The 21,917-nt window shown below is 44.0% G+C and overlaps 1 protein-coding gene across 1 annotated transcript in view; it reads left to right on the forward strand.

The window, feature by feature from the left end:
• mgat5b (alpha-1,6-mannosylglycoprotein 6-beta-N-acetylglucosaminyltransferase B) overlaps window positions 1-21,917 on the forward strand; it is a 911,118-nt gene that overhangs the window by 880,746 nt on the left and 8,455 nt on the right. The window contains 2 exon segments of the mRNA XM_078225993.1: window positions 12,722-12,838; window positions 21,408-21,482. Of these exon segments, the coding sequence (XP_078082119.1) occupies window positions 12,722-12,838; window positions 21,408-21,482 (192 nt within the window).

Below are 21,917 nucleotides of genomic sequence, written 5' to 3' on the forward strand. Positions count from 1 at the left end.
CATTCTCCTTCATCCACAAATAAAAAAGACATTTCCTAAAACTATTATCCCTTCTACAACATGGCAACACATCAGGTCTCTTTCCCTGACATGATTGTGACATAATTCAGCACAAAATGAATGCACATAGAACTAACCTTCATAAATATCAAGGACCCGTGTCAGTACTGTCAAATGCAAAGGTTGCAAAGTATGGACCATCACCCTACTCATTCCCCAAATTATGCTTCCCCTGGGTGCCTATGTGTGTCTTGATTTCACCTATTCTGGTATTACTTCTATGTGCCAACTTTGGGTCAGCATTGCCAGAGGCGGTTGCTTCCTCATACTATGTAGAAGGGTCATAGGACTGAGTTGGCCCTTGCCTCATGTCAGCTTGGTGTTGCTTTTCCACTTCCACTGGTATTGTGCTGTGAGATCTGATTTTTGCTGCTGAGAAATTGAAGTATCATACAATCATGATGCCTGGGTGGCTTTTTCTTAATAATCCTCTTCGCTATCATCATCTTCTTTCTGATGTAGGTCTCATTCTGCGTTGGAGCTGGAAGAAAGAAGGGTAGTAACCAAAATCCCAATTTAAAATCACCCACACAGTGTTACAGGACACTTTTCTTTGCGTACCTTTTGGTACTTTTATTCCAACCAAAACCCAATTCAAATTGAATCCAATTCATGGTCCCCCACGTGAGGGCAAACAAGATCGAAGTTAACAAGATGAGACATTGTATCCCATCTTGGGCTCAATCAAAGATCTGAGCAGACAGGATGAGGCACTGGACCCCCTCCTGGGCTTGATCTAACGCTTCATCTTAGCCAAAAGGCAGAAATGGCTTTGAAAAATTGCATCAGGGGATGCCTCAGTTTAACCTCATTGGCTACCCTGATCCTTTACTCTACCCTAGTCTGGGCAAACCACCATCGCACACCCCAAGTGCAATGGGTTAGCTTTGTCACACTGCCTGATCATGGTTTCATCCCTGCCAAGTAGATTCGGGTCTATGTTACACTCCATTTGATTTTGCCCTCCATTGACTTCATTCAGGCAGGGTGTAAAATGGGAACCAGAACCAGCCCATTCCAACCTGATGAGTTAGTTAATCATTGGGGTTTAATGATAGCTCAGCATTAGCCACTTAGTTCTGAATGAATGAATTCTCCATTCTTCTCAGACTTGTTTCCAATGACCCCCGGTCTTGTTGATGCTTAATTCTGTCATATTTCCCCCAAAGTATGATAAGAAAAATTATAAACGTGGCAGTGAAGTTTTGAGAGTGAAGTGAGAGAGCCAAAGACTGGTCATTTCTTGTTGCCCTTAGGCTGCTGCTAAAGTGTGCAGGCTGGACAATCATTTTGAATGCTATAGGTGAGTTCTCATGCACTTTAACTCCTGTTTTACACAGGTTTTAAACCATGCAAATAAGCAGACCCAAGAAACCTGCTTGTAGTAATCCCCACAGATACTTCGTTTAAAGAAGATGATCACCTTCAGGAAATACGAGCCCCCATCTCATCTCTTTAAGTCGCAAATTAACTAAAACAATAATAACAGATTTAAAATTATCATTTGTCGCCTCAAAAGGTGATACTTATCTTGTCTAAAGGCTGCTTCACTGTAAGGGGAGGCAATGGCCCAGTAGTATTATCACTGGATTATTAATCCAGAAACTCAGCTAATGTTCCAGGGACCCGGGTTCGAATCCCGCCACGGCAGATGATGGAATTTGAATTCAATAAAAGAAATCTGGAATGAAGAATCCACTGATGACCATGAAAACCATTGTCGATTGTCAGGAAAAACCCATCTGATTCCCTAATGTCATTTAGGGAAGGAAATCTGCCGTCCTCACCCAGTCTGGCTTACATGTGATTCTAAAGCCATAGCAATGTTTGTTGACTCTCAACTGACCTCTGACGGGCAATAACTGCTGGCCAGCCAGCGACGCCCATGTCCTACGAATGAATTTTTTTTTTAAAGTTCACCTGCCTACTTCTATAAATGAGACAATGATCTTCATTCATTTTAGGAAAAGGTGTGCATCCAATGTAGACCATAGTTTCACTGTCAGACCTCTTTTCTAATGTTTGCCTGGACATAAACTCTAATCAATATTGGCTATGTTAAATCTCCCAGCGCAAGGATGATTGTGGCTTGAGTTAACCATTATTAAAATTATGGGTAATCTGTATTTGTGGTTTTGTTGACATCACATTTTATTATACAGATCCATTAACGGCAGCACATTTAGGTTATCATAAATATATTAGTTGTCTACACTTGATTTCAATGATTGATGAGAAGCTCCACTGTGAGTTAGCTCAGTCATTTAGTTTCGAATGTAGCACAAAGTAGTCTGATATCAGCTTGTGCAGCCAGCAGCTGCGGGAAACAGATTTGCTTTTATGGGATGCATTACTTTGCAGTAATCTCAAATGGCTCTCAGTGTAGGTTTCTGCTTTACTGAGACTCACAATCACAGGCCTGCAGATTCCCTGGCTTTCAGTCAAAATAATTAAAGTTAACTTGTCGTTGTGGTGATTTGCGAAATACTAGGGGTGAAATTGCTCTCCAGTTGTAGGACAAGTCCGGCCATAGCAGATTGCTGACCAATTTTACACTCTGACAAGAGAAATTGGCTGGTAAATTGGCCTTTACCCGTGAAGGGGAGAGGGGGGGAGGGTAGGTTCTTGGTGGACAGACTGTATCATGCCTGAATGGGCCAGTTGCTCTTTCCAGTCTCATTTTATGGTCAACTACGTATGGCCAACTACTTTCCTTGGTGTTTGTGCTTTTCCTACTTCCTGTCACATCAAATGTCATTTTCCTTTGCTCTTCCTTCTTGTTCCTCTCATTTATCACAATCCACTTAATTCCCCATGTTGTCTCTCCTGTTTGCATTCCTCCCTCAAAGGGACTAACTGAAGATCTCTGAGGCATAAACTTCATCAAAATAGCTACGAACTTCAGTTGCTTAAATGCACTCCCTGCATATTGTACAATAAGTTTCTTTGCATATGTTCTCTTACTATTTTATCTTTAGCACCAGCACTGCACTTGTCAGTTAGGATTATTTTAAAATCTCTGAAGAAATTGTTTTGATTTGATTTGATTTATTATTGTCACATATTGTCAAACAACATCCAAATTAAACTAATCTATTTGATTTGATTTGATTTGATTTGATTTATTATTGTCATGTGTAATGGCATGCAATGAAAAGTATTGTTTCTTGCGCGTCATACAGACAAAGCATACCGTTCATAGAGAAGGAAATGAGAGAGTGCAGAATGTAGTGTTACAGTCATAGCTAGGGTGGAGAGAAAGATCAACTTAATGCAAGGTAAGTCAATTCAAAAGTCTGACAGCAGCAGGGAAGAAGCTGTTCTTGAGTCAGTTGGTACGTGACCTCAGACTTCTGTATCTTTTTCCTGACGGAAGAAGGTGGAAGAGAGAATTTTCAGGGTGCAGGGGGCCTTAATTATGCTGGCTGCTTTGCCGAGGCAGCAGGAAGTGTAGACAGAGTCAATGGATGGGAGGCTGGTTTGCGTGATGGACTGGGCTACATTCACGACCTTTTGTAGTTCCTTGCGGTCTTGGGCAGAGGAGGAGCCATACCAAGCTGTGATACAACCAGAAAAATGCTTTCTATAGAACATACAGCGCAGTACAGGCCCTTCAGCCCTCAATGTTGCGCCAACCAGTGAAACCAATCGAAAGCCCATCTAACCTACACTATTCCAATATCATCCATATGTTTATCCATTGACCATTTAAATGCCCTTAATGTTGGCGAGTCCACTACTGCTGCAGGCAGGGCATTCCACGCCCTTACTACTCTCTGAGTGAAGAACCTACCTCTGACATCTGTCCTATATCTATCACCCCTCAATTTAAAGCTGTGTCCCCTCGTGCTAGCTATCACCATCCGAGGAAGAAGGCTCTCACTATCCACCCTGTCTAATTCTCTGATCATCTTGCATGCCTCTATTAAGTCACCTCTTAACCTTCTTCTCTCTAATGAAAACAACCTCAAGTCCCTCAGCCTTTCCTCATAAGACCTTCCCACCATACCAGGCAACATCCTGGTAAATCTCCTCTGCACCCTTTCCAATGCTTCCATATCCTTCCTATAATGCGGCGACCAGAACTGTACGCAATACTCCAAGTGCAGCTGCACCAGAGTTTTGTACAGCTGCAACATGACCTCCTGGCTCCGAAACTCAATCCCTCTACCAATAAAAGCTAACACTCCACACGCCTTCTTAACAACCCGATCAACCTGGGTGCCAACTTTCAGGGATCTATGCACATGCACACCGAGATCTCTCTGTTCATCCACACTACCAAGTATCTTACCATTAGCCCAGTACTCTGTAATCCTGTTACTCCTTCCAAAGTGAATCACCTCACACTTTTCCGCATTGAACTCCATTTGCCATCTTTCAGCCCAGCACTGTAGTTTATCTATGTCCCTCTCTAACCTGCAACAACCTTCCGCACTGTCCACAACTCCACCGACTTTAGTGTCATCCGCAAATTTACTAACCCATCCTTCTACGCCCTCATCCAGGTCATTTATAAAAATGACAAACAGCAGTGGCCCCAAAACAGATCCTTGCAGTACACCACTCGTAACTGAACTCCAGGATGAACATTTCCCATCAACCACCAACCTCTGTCTTCTTACAGCTAGCCAATTCCTGATCCAAACCGCTAAATCACCCTCAATCCCATGCCTCCGTATCTTCTGCAATAGCTTACCGTGGGGAACCTTACCAAACGCTTTACTGAAATCCATATACACCACATCAACTACTTTACCCTCATCCACCTCTTTGGTCACCTTCTCAACAATAAGGTTTGTGAGCCACGACCTATGCTTCACAAAACCGTGCTGACTATCCCTAATCAAATTATTCCTTTCTAGATGATTATAAATCCTGCAAAATTTTGCCCACAACAGAAGTAAGGCTCACTGGTCTATAATTACCAGGTTTGTCTCTACTCCCCTTCTTGAACAAGGGGACAACATTTGCTGTCCTCCATTCTTCTGGCACTATTCCTGTAGACAATGACGACATAAAGATCAAAGCCAAAGGCTCTGCAATCTCCTCCCTAGCCTCCCAGAGAATCCTAGGATAAATCCTATCCAGCCCAGGTGACTTATCTATTTTCACACTTTCCAGAATTGCTAACACCTCCTCCTTATTAACCTCAATCCTAGTCCAATAGCCTGTATTTCAGTATTCTCCTCGACAACATTGTCTTTTTCCTGCGTGAATACTGATTAAACATATTCATTTAGCGCCTCTCCTATTTCTTCAGGCTCCACGCACAACTTCCCACTACTGTCCTTGACTGGTCCTAATCTTACCCTTGTCGTTCTTTTATTCCTGACATACCTATAGAAAGCTTTAGGGTTTTCCTTGATCCTACCTGCCAAAGACTTCTCATGTCCCCTCCTGGCTCTTCTTAACTCTCTCTTTCAGTCCTTCCTGGCTAACTTGTAACTCTCAAGTGCCCTAGCTGAGCCTTCACGTCTCATCTTTACATAAGTCTCCTTCTTCCTCTTCACAAGAGATTCAACGTCTTTTGTAAATCACGGTTCCCTCACTCGACCACTTCCTCCCTGCCTGACAGGTACATATTTATCAAGGACACGCAGTAGCTGTTCTTTGAGCAAGCTCCACATTTCTATTGTGCCCATCCCCTGCAGTTTCCTTCCCCAACCTATGCATCCTAAATCACGCCTAATCGCATCATAATTTCCTTTCCCCCAGCTATAACTCTTGCCCTGCGGTATATACCTATCCCTTTCCATCGCTAAAGTAAACGTAACTGAATTGAGGTCACTATCACCAAAGTGCTCACCTACCTCTAAATCTAACACCTGGTCTGGTTCATTACCCAGTACCAAATCAAATGTGGCCTCGCCTCTTGTTGGCCTATCTACATACTGTGTCAGGAAACCCTCTTGCACACATTGGACAAAAACTGACCCCTCTAAAGTACCCAAACTATAGCTTTTCCAGTCAATATTTGCAAAGTTAAAGTCCCCCAGAACAACTACCCTGTTACTTTCGCTCCTATCCAGAATCATCTTTGCAATCCTTTCCTCTACATCTCTGGAACTTTTCGGAGATCTATAGAAAACTCCCAACAGGGTGACCTCTCCTTTCCTGTTTCTAACCTCAGCCCATACTACCTCAGTAGACGAGTCCTCATCAAACGTCCTTTCTGCCACTGTAATACTGTCCTTGACTAACAATGCCACACCTCCACCTCTTTTACCACCTTCCCTGCTCTTACTGAAACACCTAAACCCCGGAACCTGCAACAACCATTCCTGTCCCTGCTCTATCCATGTCTCCGAGATGGCCACAACATCGAAGTCCCAGGTACCAACCCATGCTGCAAGTTCTATTGTGCATCTGTAGAAGTTGGTGAGAGTCATAGCTGACATGCCAAATTTCCTCAGTCTTCTGAGAAAGTAGAGGCGTTGGTGGGCTTTCTTAACTATAGTGTTGGCATGGGGGGACCAGGACAGGTTATTGGTGATCTGGACACCTAAAAACATGAAGCTTTCAGCCCTTTCTACTTCATCCCCGTTGATGTAGACAGGGCATGTTCTCCTTTGTGCTTCCTGAAGTCGATGACAATCTCCTTCGTTTTGTTGACATTAAGGGAGAGATTATTGTTGCCGCACCAGTTCACCAGATTCTCTATATCATTCCTGTTCTCTGCCTTGTCATTGTTTGAGATCCGAGCCACAATGGTGGTGTCGTCAGCAAATTTGAAAATCGACTTAAAGGGGAATTTGGCCACACAGTCATAGGTGTATAAGGAGTATAGTCAGGGGCTGAGAACACAGCCTTGTGGGGCACCGGTGTTGAGGATGATCATGGAAGAGGTGTTGTTGCCTATCCTTACTGATTGTGGTCTGTGAGTTAGGAAGTTCAGGATCCAGTCGCAGAGGGAGGTGCCGAGGCCCAGGCCACAGAGTTTAGTGATGAGTTTTGTAGGAATAATGGTGTTGAAGGCTGAGCTGTAGTGAATAAATAGAAGTCTGACATAGGTGTCTTTGTTATCTAGGTGTTCCAGGGTTGAGTGCAGGGCCAGAGAGATGTCGTCTACTGTGGACCTGTTGCAGCGGTAGGCAAACTGTAGTGGATCCAGGTAGTCCGGGAGGCTGGAATTGATTCGTGCCATGGCTAGCCTTTCGGAGAACTTCATAATAATGGATGTCAGAGCCACCGGCCGATAGTCATTGAGGCACGCTGCTTGGTTTTTCTTAGGTACCGGGATGATGGTCATCTTCTTGAAACAGATAGGGACCTTGTTGTAAAGAGAGGTTGACGATGTCTGTAAATACCCCCGCCAGCTGATCCACGCAGGATCTGAGTGCCCGTCTGTGTACCCCATCTGAGCCAATCGCTTTCCGTAGGTTGACCTTTGAGAAGCTGCTCTGACATCTACAATGGTGACCTCAGAGACAGGTTCATCCAGGGCTTCCAGGGTGGAAGGCATGCTCTCGCTGACCTCTTGCTCAAAATGGGCATAGAATGCATTGAGCTCATCAGGGAGGAGTGCGCTGGAGCCGGCAATTTTACATGCCTTCATCTTGTAGCCTGTTATGTCTTGCAGACCTTGCCATAGTCAGCGGGGGGTCGGGGTGGTTAGCCTGGGACTCTCGCTTGGTCTGGTACTATCTTTTGGTATCTTTGATGGATCTCCTTAGAGCATGTCTGGCTTTCTTGTATAGTCATGATGTGGAGATGCCAGCGTTGGACTGGGGTGAACACAGTAAGAGTTTTAACAACACCAGGTTAAAGTCCAACAGGTTTATTTGGTAGCAAATACCATTAGCTTTCGGAGCGCTGCTCCTTCGTCAGATGGAGTGGAAATGTGCTCTCAAACAGGGCACAGAGACACTGTTAGACCCTGTTTGAGAGCACATTTCCACTCCATCTGACGAAGGAGCAGCGCTCCGAAAGCTAATGGTATTTGCTACCAAATAAACCTGTTGGACTTTAGCCTGGTGTTGTTAAAACTCTTACTTTCTTGTATAGGTCAGTGTTACCTGACTTGAACGCACCTGGACTTCAGTGAGCAGTGGATATCCCTGTTCATCCATGGTTTCTGGTTGGGGAACACACGGATTTGCTTCTTTGGCACCCAGTCTTCTACACACTTACTAATGAAGCCAATTACTGTAGTGGCGTACTCGTTCAGGCTGGTCACAGAGTTTTTAAATACTGACCAGTCCACTGACTCCATAGGAGATCATCCGATTCCTCAGACCTACATTGCACGACTTTCTTTGATGGATTCTCCTGCTTCAGTTTTTGCATGTAAGCCAGGAGCAGAGGCACAGCCCTGTGGTCTGATTTGGCAAAGTGTGGGCGGGCGATAGAGCGGTAGGCATGTTTGATATTTGTGTAGCAGTGGTCTAGGATGTTTGGGCCTCTGGTGGAACAGGAGACGTGTTGATGGTAACTTGTTAGTACGCTCTTGAGCTTGGCCTGATTGAAGTCCCCGACCATGATGAACAAGGCCTCAGTCATAAGTCAAATCCAGCTTATAGTTACCACACAACACAGGGCTGATGATCAAGTCTAGGAAGCCTCTTTTTCTGGTCCAGTGAAGATATTTAAACTGTCTTAACGAAGGTTGCCTGCAGTGCCTTGGCTCTAAAACTTAGATGCAACACTATAGCATCTCTGAGAAGTAAAAGATGTTACAGGACCCTTTGACTGTGAGATGGACCCTGGCATCCTGGCAGTGAGTCGTGGACTGGCTTCTAGCTATGAGGTGTGGGCTGGCCTGTCTGCTTCTGAGGGGGGGGGGCCGGGGTAACAGTCAAACTCAAGAGTCAGTTGTCTACGTATCTCAAATTCTTTCCATTTATGGAGCTTAGTATTTCTATAGCCCTAAATCACCCAGTCATTTAGATGAACTGTTTCTGCTTGGGGAACTTAACATCTCTATAGTCGTCATCTAAGTAATCTGTTTCTACTCCTACAGCAATCCACACCTGATCATCTTTAGATGCTCTCGTGTCTTTGGAATGCCCTGATCACATTTAGAAGCTTGCCTGCCCCTGGAAATGCTGGCTGTTACTGTTGGTAGCTTCTATCTTCTAAAGGTTTCTATGTTTCAGGTCTTTGTAAATTCTGGTTACTGTTGCTGCTGGGCAAATCCTTGACACTATCAATAGTTAATACGGAAATGCATTATTAGCACACCTCAATGGACAGAATAACAATATGCCACTGTTCTTTAATTCTGAATTTATGACTTTAAGATGGATACCATGGTTTAAATCCAAAATGTTAATTGCTTTCCTGCAGCAGAAGTATGTAAGACAGTAATTGAAAGGGCATAGCAAATGAACCTGATCCAGAAGGTTTACACAAATAAAACAGTTACATTCTTGATGCTTTATTTTGCCATGCTGTAAAAGATCAGATTGTATGCAGGATAACATATTTCGGTGGTGCTACAATTAATAAGATGCAGATATTATGCATGATACAGTGACATCTTTGTCACATTCAATCAGTTATTCCATTTCTTATTGTGAAAAATTAAATAATTCTGTCTGGGTCGTTCAATCTCTCTTGTAATACAGCTCACAGTGGCTACCCAGCTTTGTTATTCGTTAACTTATGGTAAAAACACTCTGCATGAAGAGAGCTTCAACTGTTAATGTCTCACCAACCTGAAATAAGCTCCAGTATTGTTGGACATATTACATCAGAAAACTGAGCCAGAGGCAGAGCCTGACTACAGGGAAAGTTCAGTGAATAACCTTGCCCAATGATATAAAACACACTGCATCAGGAACAGATATTGCACAAGCCACAACATAAGAATATCTCCCTTTGTGCGCTAATTTCTTTTCTTAAATCTGCAGTGCAAATATAATGCATTGTTAATAAAAAGGGGATTATTAACAGGCAATTTGCTTTGACAGTGGAGGACATAAGTAAGGCAAGTGATTCGGTGGCATTGCAAGAATTTCTACACTTATTACATGCAGTCTAGTTTCCCTGAGCACAGGTACTGTGATTGTGCCCAGAGGCAGTGAAAATGGTAATTGCTGAGTGAATCTGAGCAATAGTAAGCCACTTGGCATCCTTGCAGTATCCATGACCTTGATTTCAGATTTGTTGTTAGCTCTGACTCTTGTACTGTTAAAGTTTTAAAGTTTATTTATTAGTGTCACAAGTAGGCTTAAATTAACACTGCATTGAAATTACTGTGAAAATCCCCTAGTCATCATACTCCGGTGCCTGTTCAGGTGCACTGAAGGAGAATTTAGCATGGCCAATTCACCTAACCAGCACGTTTTTCGAACTGTGGAGGAAACCGGAGCACCCGGAGGGAACCCATGTGGACATGGGAAGAACGTGCAGACTCCACACAGATGGTCACCCAAGCCGGAATCGAACCCGGGTCCCTGGTGCTGCGAGGCAGCAGTGCTAACCACTGGTGCAAAAACAAACATAGCCACTGTGGTACCAAACACAAAAGAAGCGATTAAATGGTGCAAGGAGATTGGAAGCATGGCTGTAAGAATATGTAAGTTGTAATTTGCATACCTTCCAATGCGCCTACATATTATTCCTTCCATGTCCTCTCTGAGGCACCGTGTTGTGATGATCATAGGTGTACAGGCAAATACTGTACTAATCCCATCCCAATTTGGTACCGTTTTTGCAGTTATGTGACAAGATGCAAAACTAATGCCATGTTGACCCACTCATCTCTCATCAGAGACCAGAATTCTTTTCTGATGGGCAACTTTTTTTTTTTTTCCTTTGCTCAATGCCATCTCTCCGGCAATTAGTGCAGAAAAAGAATGGAGTTCTGTTTTGGATGACTGACAGGCCACAATACGGATCAATTAATTTCCATACACTTTACCCAGCATCACTGATCATGAGACATAGACAAGTTACAGTTTTTGAGACAGTGATTAAAAAGATATAAAATCACAGATTCAGGTAGTAATTGCACCATTTGCACCAAGTCTTTGGGTGTAAATCCCTGCAATGAGGCCCAGTTTTAACTTGATGTTGTGTGACCTGAATTTGGGTCTGACCATTTTCCAAGCATTGCATCCTTTATGTAACTGAGGAGTCTGAAGGCTATTTTAGGCCATTTTACAGTCTGCAAAGGATTGGAGCAGGCATTAGGTTCGTCATTTTCAAGATTTAACAACTGCAGCCTAAGAAAAACAACAAGAACTGCATTAATGTGTAATTAACGTGTGTAATTAATGTGTAATTAAAGTGTTCACCTCTGACTTGCATACCTTCCAATGCACCTTCATATTATTCCTTCCATGTCCTCTCTGGGGCACCGTGTTGTGATGACCATAGGTGTACAGGCAAGTACTGTACTAATCCCATCCCAATTTAGTACCGTTTTTGCAGTTATGTGACAAGATACAAAACTAATGCCATCTTGACCCACTCATCTCTCATCAATTAACTTGCTAAAGTCGTACTGCTAATGTTTTCAGTGTAATTTTCAGAAGGTCTGTGGAGTGCTTGCATTATTCTGCATCTTGCATTGTGCTGACATTGAATATGGCATTATATAAATCTTACAGAGAAGAAGATGCATAACTCAGTAATTAAAGTTGATGTCTCGTCGTGGAGATCCAGGACATGGAAAACTGTTTAACCCATATCCCTCTTCAATGCATTGAAGCGTCTCATGAATCCTAAGCTAATAGGCTCACTGTGCCCCACTGAATTTAAATAATTGACACTCAATCAATCGGATCTCTAATGTTGTAACCTGATTGAAAGTTTCAGTTGTAAGATGGTGGCCGAATGTTGCGGCCATTCACACCAGCGGGATTTTCCCATCTCGCTGCAGTGAACGGGGATTTGGCTGGGTGCCAAATTCTTCGACTTCGCTGCAGTGGGGCTTGGAGTGAACGGCTGGTAAGATCACGTCTGGTGTATCTAGAAAGAATAATGGCCCAAAGATTGCAGTGGTAAGCCATTGAATAGCATCCACTGTAACTTAGAAATGCCCTGGGCCATTCAATGCTAACAATATTTTGCTCTGCAAATTGCTGGAGATGTGAACAGTGCAGTGCCCTGTGCAAGACACCAGGGGATTGAGGCATCGGAGCAAGCAATTCCTTAATACTCAGTTAGAAGGATTCTGAAATTAACAGCATAATCATTGCGAAGGAAATATGGTTGAATGCAATGTCAAATTAAATACAGGAAGAGAAGGAAAGAAAGATGGAATTGAGCGGAAAAAAACAAAGATTTTGTCATTTTATTATTTTACATGTCTCCAACAATAATTAAAATGTGAAGGAATGAGATTCCACGATTGTAATAGTTAATTTTCAGTGCTAGGGAAATTGACAGACAGTAATTAACACTAATCAAGTTGTTAAAAGGCTGCTTGACTTAACTGACTTGGACAAGTTTACTTTGTATCTATTGGGAAAGTATTGGAATTTCTGCTGCTCAATCCATTTGAATGGGAAGCCAGATACCAAGGTGCTATTTTCATTAAGTTAACAGCAGAGAGACAGACCTTTTACAGCAATTTTCATGTTTAATTGTGCGTTTGCCCTTTGCCTGAAGCTGATGGTGTATTTGCATGTAGATAAGAAGCACTATTAGCCTCACTGTTATTTTGAAATAATTTTTGCTGTTATTCCCTATTATTTCCCTCTGTATCAAGGTTTCATCACAGCACCCATACACTGAGTATTTCATTGGGAAACCACATGTATGGACAGTAGATTTCAACAATACAGAGGAACTGGCATCGGTTGTCAGGACAATTTCAACAACCAAGGTATGATTATATTCCAGAACAATAGAAAGACTTTCTTTGTATGGCGTCTTTCACAACCACCAGACATCCCAAAGGATTTTACAGCCAATTATGCTTTTATGAAGTGGGGTCACAGAGCAGCCAATTTGTGTACAAGCTCCCTTAAGCGGCAATGTGATAATGACCAGATAATCAGTTCTTGCCATGTTGATTGAAGGATAGATATTGGTCAGGACACCAGGGATAACCCATTTAACAAGATACTGTACTTTCACATTAGCTATAATGGCAAACTGTAATTTGAAAGCACAAAGGTTAGGTGATGAGCGATGCGCTTTGAGGTTATGTTTTGCTCTGAAATTCTTAATTAAAATGTGTCGGATTTCATATTTTACATTGAGAGCAATAGTAACTTGTAGTAAGTAACTGTAGAGAAAAATACATTTTATTTTGAGGTGTTGAAATAAAGAGCGTGATTCTCCCAAAAGTGCTGAATTGGTGGAAAAGCTGTTCGAGATCACGACTATTTTGTCAATTCAGCTTCTCACTCGAATCTCTCCAATCTGTGCACTGCAGAGGTCTCAATCATGAGTCTCATTAAAAACGCAGGGGGGCGGGGCCTATTCGCGCCGGAGTCTGACAGTTCTGGAACTCTGCGCATGCGCAGTGGTCCCCATCTGTCAGTCTCCCCGTTTGTTAACCAGCTCAATCGCTGGCCAGCCCAGGACCCCCACAGTGCTGTCCCTCCGGATACCCCCACCCCCCACGGCCCGATCGCGGCCCCCACAACAATTCCCGGGCCAGCCCTGTCCCTCACCCGTACCGGAGCACCCCCCCCCCCTCAGCAGTGGCGATCCCCCCATCTCCCTCACCCTGGCAGACCCACCCCCCCCCACCCCCCCCCACCCCCGGGATGCAGGTCACCCCCTGGCAGACCAACCCCCCCAGCCCGCCCCAATCATTGCCCTCCCTCCATCCCAGACCTATCGCCATGCAGAGTGGCAGTGGGATCTCCCTACCCCCACCGATCATCCGTAGGCCCCACCCAAAATAGGCCCCGCCCCCTTGGCACTGCCCAATTCCTGGTGGGCAGTGCCAAGGTGCCCCCTGAGCATGGGCACTTTGCCCCTTGGGCACTGCCAGAGGGCACAGACTGGCACTTCCAGGGTGCCTATGCCCAGGGGGCACCACCCCCTCACTGCCTGACCCGCTGGGGGGCCCCGATTGCCTCCCCTTCATTCCAGCAGGGTCTCCTGCTAGTTCCCCGAACATGAGGAGCTACCCGTCGGAATGAAGTACTCCTGGCGGGGTGGGAGATTCAATCGGTGTCATCAATAATGACATTTAAAATACATTACAAAAAGATTCAAATAACTTACCTGTCTTCCCGCCGGCTTCCAGCGTGGTCTGGTCTATGACTGTTCTCCAGCATGTGTGTTCCCGGCGCATGCGCGAATCCGGGAACAAGGCCGGCGACGTGCATCTCCCACCTCGACCCGCCAGAATAGTTGTGGGTCAGGATGGGAGAATTGCCCCCAAAATGTCTATTGAGCAGAATTTAACATGACCCTTTTTGTTTGGTAAGGCGCTGACATTTTAGCCTATCACATGCTTTCACTGAGTTGCAGTGGAGGGAAAGTCTGGAGGGAGAAATATATCTGCAGACCACCATTTAACATTTCTCTTAGTGGAAAATAGTCATGGAAAAGCTTCAGGTGTCTGACAATGAATATCATGGTGGGGATTCTCTGGGTCCACTAGCTCCCGGCGAGTATCGCGATGGCCCAGACAATCAGGAGTCGGCAGAAAAATGGGTTCCATGCCAGTCGCCGAATGTGTTGCGACCCTCCCAGGCCGTGCAGCTGGACCCAATCAGGTTCCCGCCCAAAACAGAGAGGAACCCAATGCATATTAAAATTCATAACTTTAAATATAATTAGCAAGCATGAAGTCTGATTCAAATAGCTCTCGCTATTCAGCCGCCTCCCCAACGGGATCTGCACCGGGCAAGCTTTCGTACAGGGTCCTCACAAGGAAGGAATTGGTGTGTTGGACCCAGAGGGTCAAGGAAACACCACCAACCTCTCAGCATCCTCCCCCCTCCCCCTCCCTCCACCCCACACACCATGCAGGTAAGAGGTTTATCCGACCTGACCCCCTACACAGCCCCCCTTCAGCCTCAGACCTCCCCACCCACATAGCGGCCCCTTCCCTCCCAGACCCCCAACCCAACCTCCCTTCAGGCCATGTGACTTGGCAGTGCCAAAAGTGCACTGCCCTTTACACCCTGGCACTGATCCTGGCCTGGCACCTTGGGGCCCAAGGGGGCTTAAAGAGGTAAATCTAGTGGCCATTTGCCCCTCTGCTACTGCCAGGCTGCAAAGGAAGGTCCCTCAAAGGAGCTCAGACTGCGGACAAGGGGTTCACCTCATCACTCTCTGTTCGGAGTGGTGATATTGCTGGACTGCTCCTTCTAGCCTTGGCAGACCTAAAGATCACCCCTGGCATGGTGATTTCAGGCAGTCCTGTGATCAACATCTGCATTCCTACCTGTCAGCTGTGAACATTTTGAAGTGGCCAGGTAATTTTAACCTCCATGGCCCCCAGTCACCTGACAGGATTTTAAGTCATTGCAGCACTCCATTCTGCAGCAGAGATTTTCCTTTCTCCCTGTCAGAAGCTGCAGGTGTGAACAGATGCCTTTGAAGTCCCCTGACAGAGAATGGTTGTGGGGAGATGTGGAGGTGAATGGGCATGGGGAGGTGTGGAGGTGTGATTGGGCATGGAGGAAAGGGGTTCAGAGGGAGTGGTCTATGGTGTCAATACAAACTCACAAATTAGGATCACGATTATGCTACTTGGCCCCTCCAACCTACTCTGCCATCCAATAAGATCATGGCTGACCTGATTGTAACCACCTCCCCCAAAAACGTTTCATCCCCTTACTTACCAGGAATCTATCTACCTCTGCGTTAAAAATACTCAAACATCTTTCCACTTCTTTTTGAGGAAGGAAGTTCCATAGACCCACTACTCTCTAAGACAGAGTCTGCGAGTTAAATTCCTTGCCCTCAAACCCATGTTTCTGTTTATTTTCTTCAGTAGGTCCATGTATATGTATATCTCCTCTGTAGTTTCTATCGCTCTGCCATGTATAGTCTGAGAAATTCACACAAAAAAACAAACTTGATTTATGACCATTGATTATTTTGTAAAGCAATGGCGGTAAACAATATAAGCTGGTTACCGGGGAGTGAAATTCAACTTAAACAGGTGAGCAGCCAATCTTACAACCCGCTCAAATCATCCTTAGCATTCACTTAGTAATCAAATTCAGGCAGGGTGAGGAATGGGTTGTCAGCTCATTAACACCCATGCTGCAGTAATGCCAAGTGAAATTTCAACCCGGTTCCCTCTGGAGGTCAGCTCTGGGGCGTGTTAATCTTGTTCCCCTGGGTCTGGAAGCTACGGAACTCATTGTTCACCCTGCATTTTAAGTGTCTCCAGTGAAAGCACGAGTTCCTTTAATGACATGCGTGTATGTAATTTGTGCTGTTGTTCTGTAATTAGCATAACAAATCACGGGCACACTCGAACATTCTCAGAGGTTGGCATAAAGACATTGAGGTGAAGTCACAAGACAAGCACAGCGTGAGTGTGACCGCGTGGGCATAGCACCAATGTTTAGCAAATGGGGTCTGATGCTCAGAAATTATGCTTTTTATTCTGGGTAACTCTTGTATAACAAACTCGTCAAATTAATGCAAATGCGGCCATAGCCTACTGATAATCCAATGTTAATCAGCCCTTGAATGAAAACCATTGTTTCTCAGCTGCAGTATCCTTTCTGACACGTTGTTCCTTAGGAGGTAGAGACTGAGGTCAGGCATTGAAAGATGCTCATGGAAGGAGGAAACTTCACATAAAATGTATCTCCCTTTGCATTAGAAGTACTAGCATGAGTTAGCCCACTCTCAATTAATGAAGAATAGTGGCTTTCCAACAAAAATAATAATTGGCTAGAGGTTAGTCTGTATTTGATATCTTGCAAAACTCAACAACTCCTGTATCCCTGCATTTTCTTTCGGTTGTGTTTAGTTTTCTGAGTACAAATTAGAGACATGCATATGCCTCTTTTAATGACTACATTATGCAGCATGTAGCAACCCAGTACCATCTGCTTTCCTCACAGTATATTGCAGAGCTCACTTAGTGTACAATACTGTCCCTGCATCTCTGCTCGGAGTTGAGTAGAGTTATCTTAAGTCGTTTTTTATTCCCCCCGTGAGTTCCTCGTATCTCTGAGGTGACAATTATTAAAACTTGCCTTTGTCCTGGAATAAGTGGAGGGTCAATGATTGCCCTTCAGAAATAGGAGCATTTCCAAGAGACTGCATTGACAGGTATAAGGATTTGGCAGTGGTCACAGTCAACTTGAACGTTCATGTGTTGATGAGTGTCCTGGGATTTTGCACGAGTGCTTGAATCGCAATTTCCTCCATGGGGAGTGCCAAATATTTTGAGAAACCCTGCCAGTTCCTCCTGGCACTGCATGCTAGGGCTGATCTTAATGTGTTCACCAGCATGTCAAAATAGGGCATCTGTGTTGTGGGTGAAAGCACCAATGAACCTCAAACTGACTGATCCTCGACAAGTTTCCTGCCAACTGGAAGAACCCTGTAGTTTAAAAAACAATAACTGTTGATGTTACTCTTACCACATTGGCAGCCCAGAGCTATTGTTGCTGTTTCAGCGCAGATCCAATTCCAATGAGATAACACAGATTAATCAATTGCTTTTTCGATGAGATGCGCGGGGCAGGATATTCCAGTCCTGCCAGTCCGAGGGCCTTAAATTCCCACCCAAAGACAACAGATTTTAATTGTTTATTAAATTGTCCATCCCTCCTACGAAGATTTCCCTGGTGGGCGGGATTGGAAAATTTACCCAGTTGTGTCCAATTCTGGGCATCGCACTTCAGAAAGGATGTGAAAACTATAGAGAGGGTGCAGAAAAGATTTACAACAGTGCTTCTGGGGATGAGACTGTTAGGTGGATAGATTGGCAAAGCTGGGACTGTTCTTCTTAGAGTAGGATGTTGAGAGGAGATTTGATAGAGGTGTTCAAAATCATGAAGGGTCTGGATTGAGGGGATAGGCAGTAATCATTCCCATTCACAGAGGGCACAAGTGACATGCGGAAAACATTTTTTAGACAGCGAGTGGTGAGGGTCTGGAATGCGCTGCCTGAGAGTGTGCTGGAGACAGATTCAGTTGCAGGTTTCAAAAAGGAATTGGATCAGCACCTGAAGTGAAAATATTTGCAGGGCCATGGGGGAAAAGGTGAGGGATTGTGACTGGCTGAGTTGCTCTTACAGAGATCTGGCAGGGACACAATTGGCTGACTGGTCACCTCATGTGATGTAACCATGCTATGATTCTATTCTATGATTTGTCAGATTGTTGTGTTGTTGTGTCTAGTTTTATTGAATTGCCTGAACATAGGGGAAAATCAATTCAGGGAACCACATGCCACTATCAGCACTACCCAATTTTGTGTCCTTTAGTTTTATTCTTTCACAGGTTGTGGGATCGCCGGCCGGGCCAGTGTTTATTGCCCATCCCTAATTGCCCTTGAACTGGTAGGCTTGCTAGGCCATTTCAGACCACAGTTAAGAGTCAACCACATTGCTGTGGATCTGGAGTCACATGGGCGGCACAGTGGCAATGGGCAGCACGGTGGCACAGTGGTTAGCACTGCTGTCTCACAGCGCCAGGGACCCAGGTTCGATTCCCGACTTGGGTCACTGTCTGTGTGGAGTTTGTACATTCTCCCCATGTCTGCGTGGGTTTCCTCCGGTTCCCTCCCACAGTCTGAAAGACATGCTGGTTAGGTCCATTAAGTGGAGATGCCGGCGTTGGACTGGGGTAAGCACAGTAAGAAGTCTCACAACACCAGGTTAAAGTCCAACAGGTTTATTTGGTATTTGCTACCAAATAAACCTGTTGGACTTTAACCTGGTGTTGTGAGACTTCTTACTAGGTCCATTAACCCAAACAGGCGTCGGAGTGTGGTGACTAGGGGAATTTCACAGTAACTTTATTGCAGTGTTAATGTCAGCCTTACTTGCGACTAATAAATAAACTTTACTTTACATGTAGGCAGACCAGATAAGAATGGCAGATTTCCTTCTCTGAAGGACATTAGTGAACCAGTCTGTTTTTAACGACCACCAATGATCATTTCATGGTCATCAGTAGACTTTTAATCCCAGATTTATATTGAATTCAAATTCCAACATCTGCCGTGGTGGGATTCAGACCCCAGTCCCCAAAGCATTAACCTGAGCCTCTGGATTAATAGTCCAGTGACAATGCCACTATGCCACCACCTCCCCAGAATGAATCTGCAGAAAATCAAGCAGCCTCCATTATGACGATGTGACTATCCCACTCTGGATTTTTCTCTTACACGCAGTGCCCAGATGCAACCGTAGGATCTGTCTCACATCTCCCAGTGCACTTTCATTTATGAAGTTAAGAGCTCTGTCATTCCAGATAGACATGTTGTCTGGGCAGTGAATATTGGTAACACCTGTTATGCTTTTGTACAACATTGACCATGTTCTACTACTCATGTCTTCTTCTTTTCCTCTCACTTCTAATCACAAAGTGTGGCACATGCTTATGTACAAAACAGGAAAATTTAAGATATTTGAGTGAAAAGTAGGGATGAAATTTATAGTCATTTTAAGGTTGTGATAACCCCCAGGACTTGCATGGGGGAATCACTGATTGACCTCCCTGTAGAACTCATTGAATACGAGCTCCCTGGGGATTGGTAATTAACCAACCAATCCAATTTTATTTATTTTATTTATTAGCATCACAAGTAGGCTTACATTAACACTGCAATGAAGTTACTGTGAAAATCCCCTAGGTAGAGCTCGTATGCCAAGCCCTGTATAAAGTAAGCCCCTGAGTAGTTCCATTATTGCATTGTCCCAGTTTGTGTTCACCACAGGCTTGTGGTTTTTGCTTTACTTTACTTTATTTTGTACAATAAAGCACTGTTCCTTTACAACCAACTCCTGGAGTTATAAGGATGATGGTAATGTAAACTTTGCTAGAGTACAAACTAACCTGCTTCTGGCCCATTCTGCTCCCTTGTCTCCTCTGGACTCTCCATTGTTGCCCCTTTTCTCCAGTCTCCCGTACCCCTCCCTGTTTCTGCATTATGTCAGAACGTGGAATTGTCAGTGTGAATTCTATGGAGAGCTGGCATGACTGATCATGGTGGCGAGAGCGGTGGATCTATGAGATTTTCAGTTTTCTTGGCTAGAAAATTTGATATTATATGGATTACCTTATTTGCAAATATATAGGCTAGGATTTGCTAATGCACCCATACAGCAATGTGATGTGAGACAGTTGAACCTTTCCTTATAATGTCCCTTGCTGTGCTCCATTCTGGGACTTCTAGTCATTCTCTCCATTACGTAAGTGTTACCTTGAGAATAGGCGGTTATTATAAAATTATGAGTGGTTGAATCTGAGCACAGGGAAATTTTGAATTGACCCAGAACTGACCAGAAACAACAATCACTGTCGGAAATGCCTATTTATGTAATTCAATTATATAATTGACCCCAGGAAAAGCACTTGGAGCATGGCTACAATGCACTGTGATGCCAATGCACCATATTACAGCACGTTAATGCTAATTTAATTTGTACATTAGCTCGAGTGCACAGGGCATTTTATCCCCCATGAGCCATGAAGAAAAATATATGGTAGCCTGGAAACACTTTAGCCCTAAATATTGGTGAATGGTGGCGCATTCAAAAGAAGACAAAAAGTCCTTTCGTGACTTGAAAAATAATCTCCTGTAAAGAATGGATGAGCATAACATAAATCAAAGGAATTTTTAATTAAGAGTCTCCAGGAGACTGCAAGAACTTCAAGCATTGTTGGACATATTTTCAGCAGCAAGATGCAGTATCTCGGTGCCAGATCAGCATATCACCATTGCTTTATAATGGCCTGAGCATTCCTTACTTTCCCCTAATTATAATAAAAACTGATATTTAAAAGATTTGTAGCATATCCTTGCATACTAACTCACCAATAAATATTCAGGTGGTTGTAATAAAGTTGCATAATGTCAGCGAAAAGTCAAAGAACACAAGGCAAGCACATTTAATTTAAGAAAATCTAATTCATTCTGCTTTGGCACAGCAGCCATTATGTATCTGTCTGATGGCGTTAGGAAGAAATGATGTGATGGAGCTCGCTGCCTGGAGTACTGAAGTGAAAAGAGTTCATTATATTTCACTCAAACATCCAGGACCATAATTGAGAGCTCCCTATTTCAGGATATGCTTCAATTATTGAGAAATGTCTAAAGCAGACATAGGGAAAAATCTTAATTGCCCTGTGCAAATCCATTCACATATTGTGGTGGAATGTTTATTTATGTGGCGCACGCTGTAAGTTAGGAAATTAATTACATGCTGTAGTAATAAATGTAGTCAATGTAAATATATTATTCATCTATTTGTATCTGTAATATATTATTTTCTGCCCATTAGGTTGAACCTTATCTTCCATATGAATTTACTTGTGAAGGAATGCTGGAGCGTGTCCATGCTTACATCCAACACCAGGTCTGTCAATCAAGTTTTCTCTCTCCCCTGGCAGGTCACTTATCTCATGCTATTTGATCAGGTGTCAGTCTCCTTATAGCACTGCCAGTGGCTTTGTTTTCAGATTACAAGCAGCGCAGTGTTTGATGATGCAAAGGCATTATCCACATTTACCCATTCACAAAGTGTTTTACCCAATGCCTCGAACTGGAAATTAGAAAGGAAGGAATATTTTTGCAAGTATCCCTGTTTGTTAGTGTTCCAAATATCACCAAAAATTGCTGGAACACGTTGCATATCATTCAAGAGAAAAATAAAATTGGGGCAGCACAGTGGCACAGTGGTCAGCCCTGCTGCCTCACAGTGCCAGGGACCCGGGTTCAATTCCAGCCTTGGGTGACTGTCTGGGCGGATTTTTCCTCTCTCGTCCCTACGATTCCCGTTGATCTGGGGTGG

This window comes from Mustelus asterias, chromosome 12, assembly GCF_964213995.1.
Source record: "Mustelus asterias chromosome 12, sMusAst1.hap1.1, whole genome shotgun sequence".
Taxonomy (NCBI): Eukaryota; Metazoa; Chordata; class Chondrichthyes; order Carcharhiniformes; family Triakidae; genus Mustelus; species Mustelus asterias.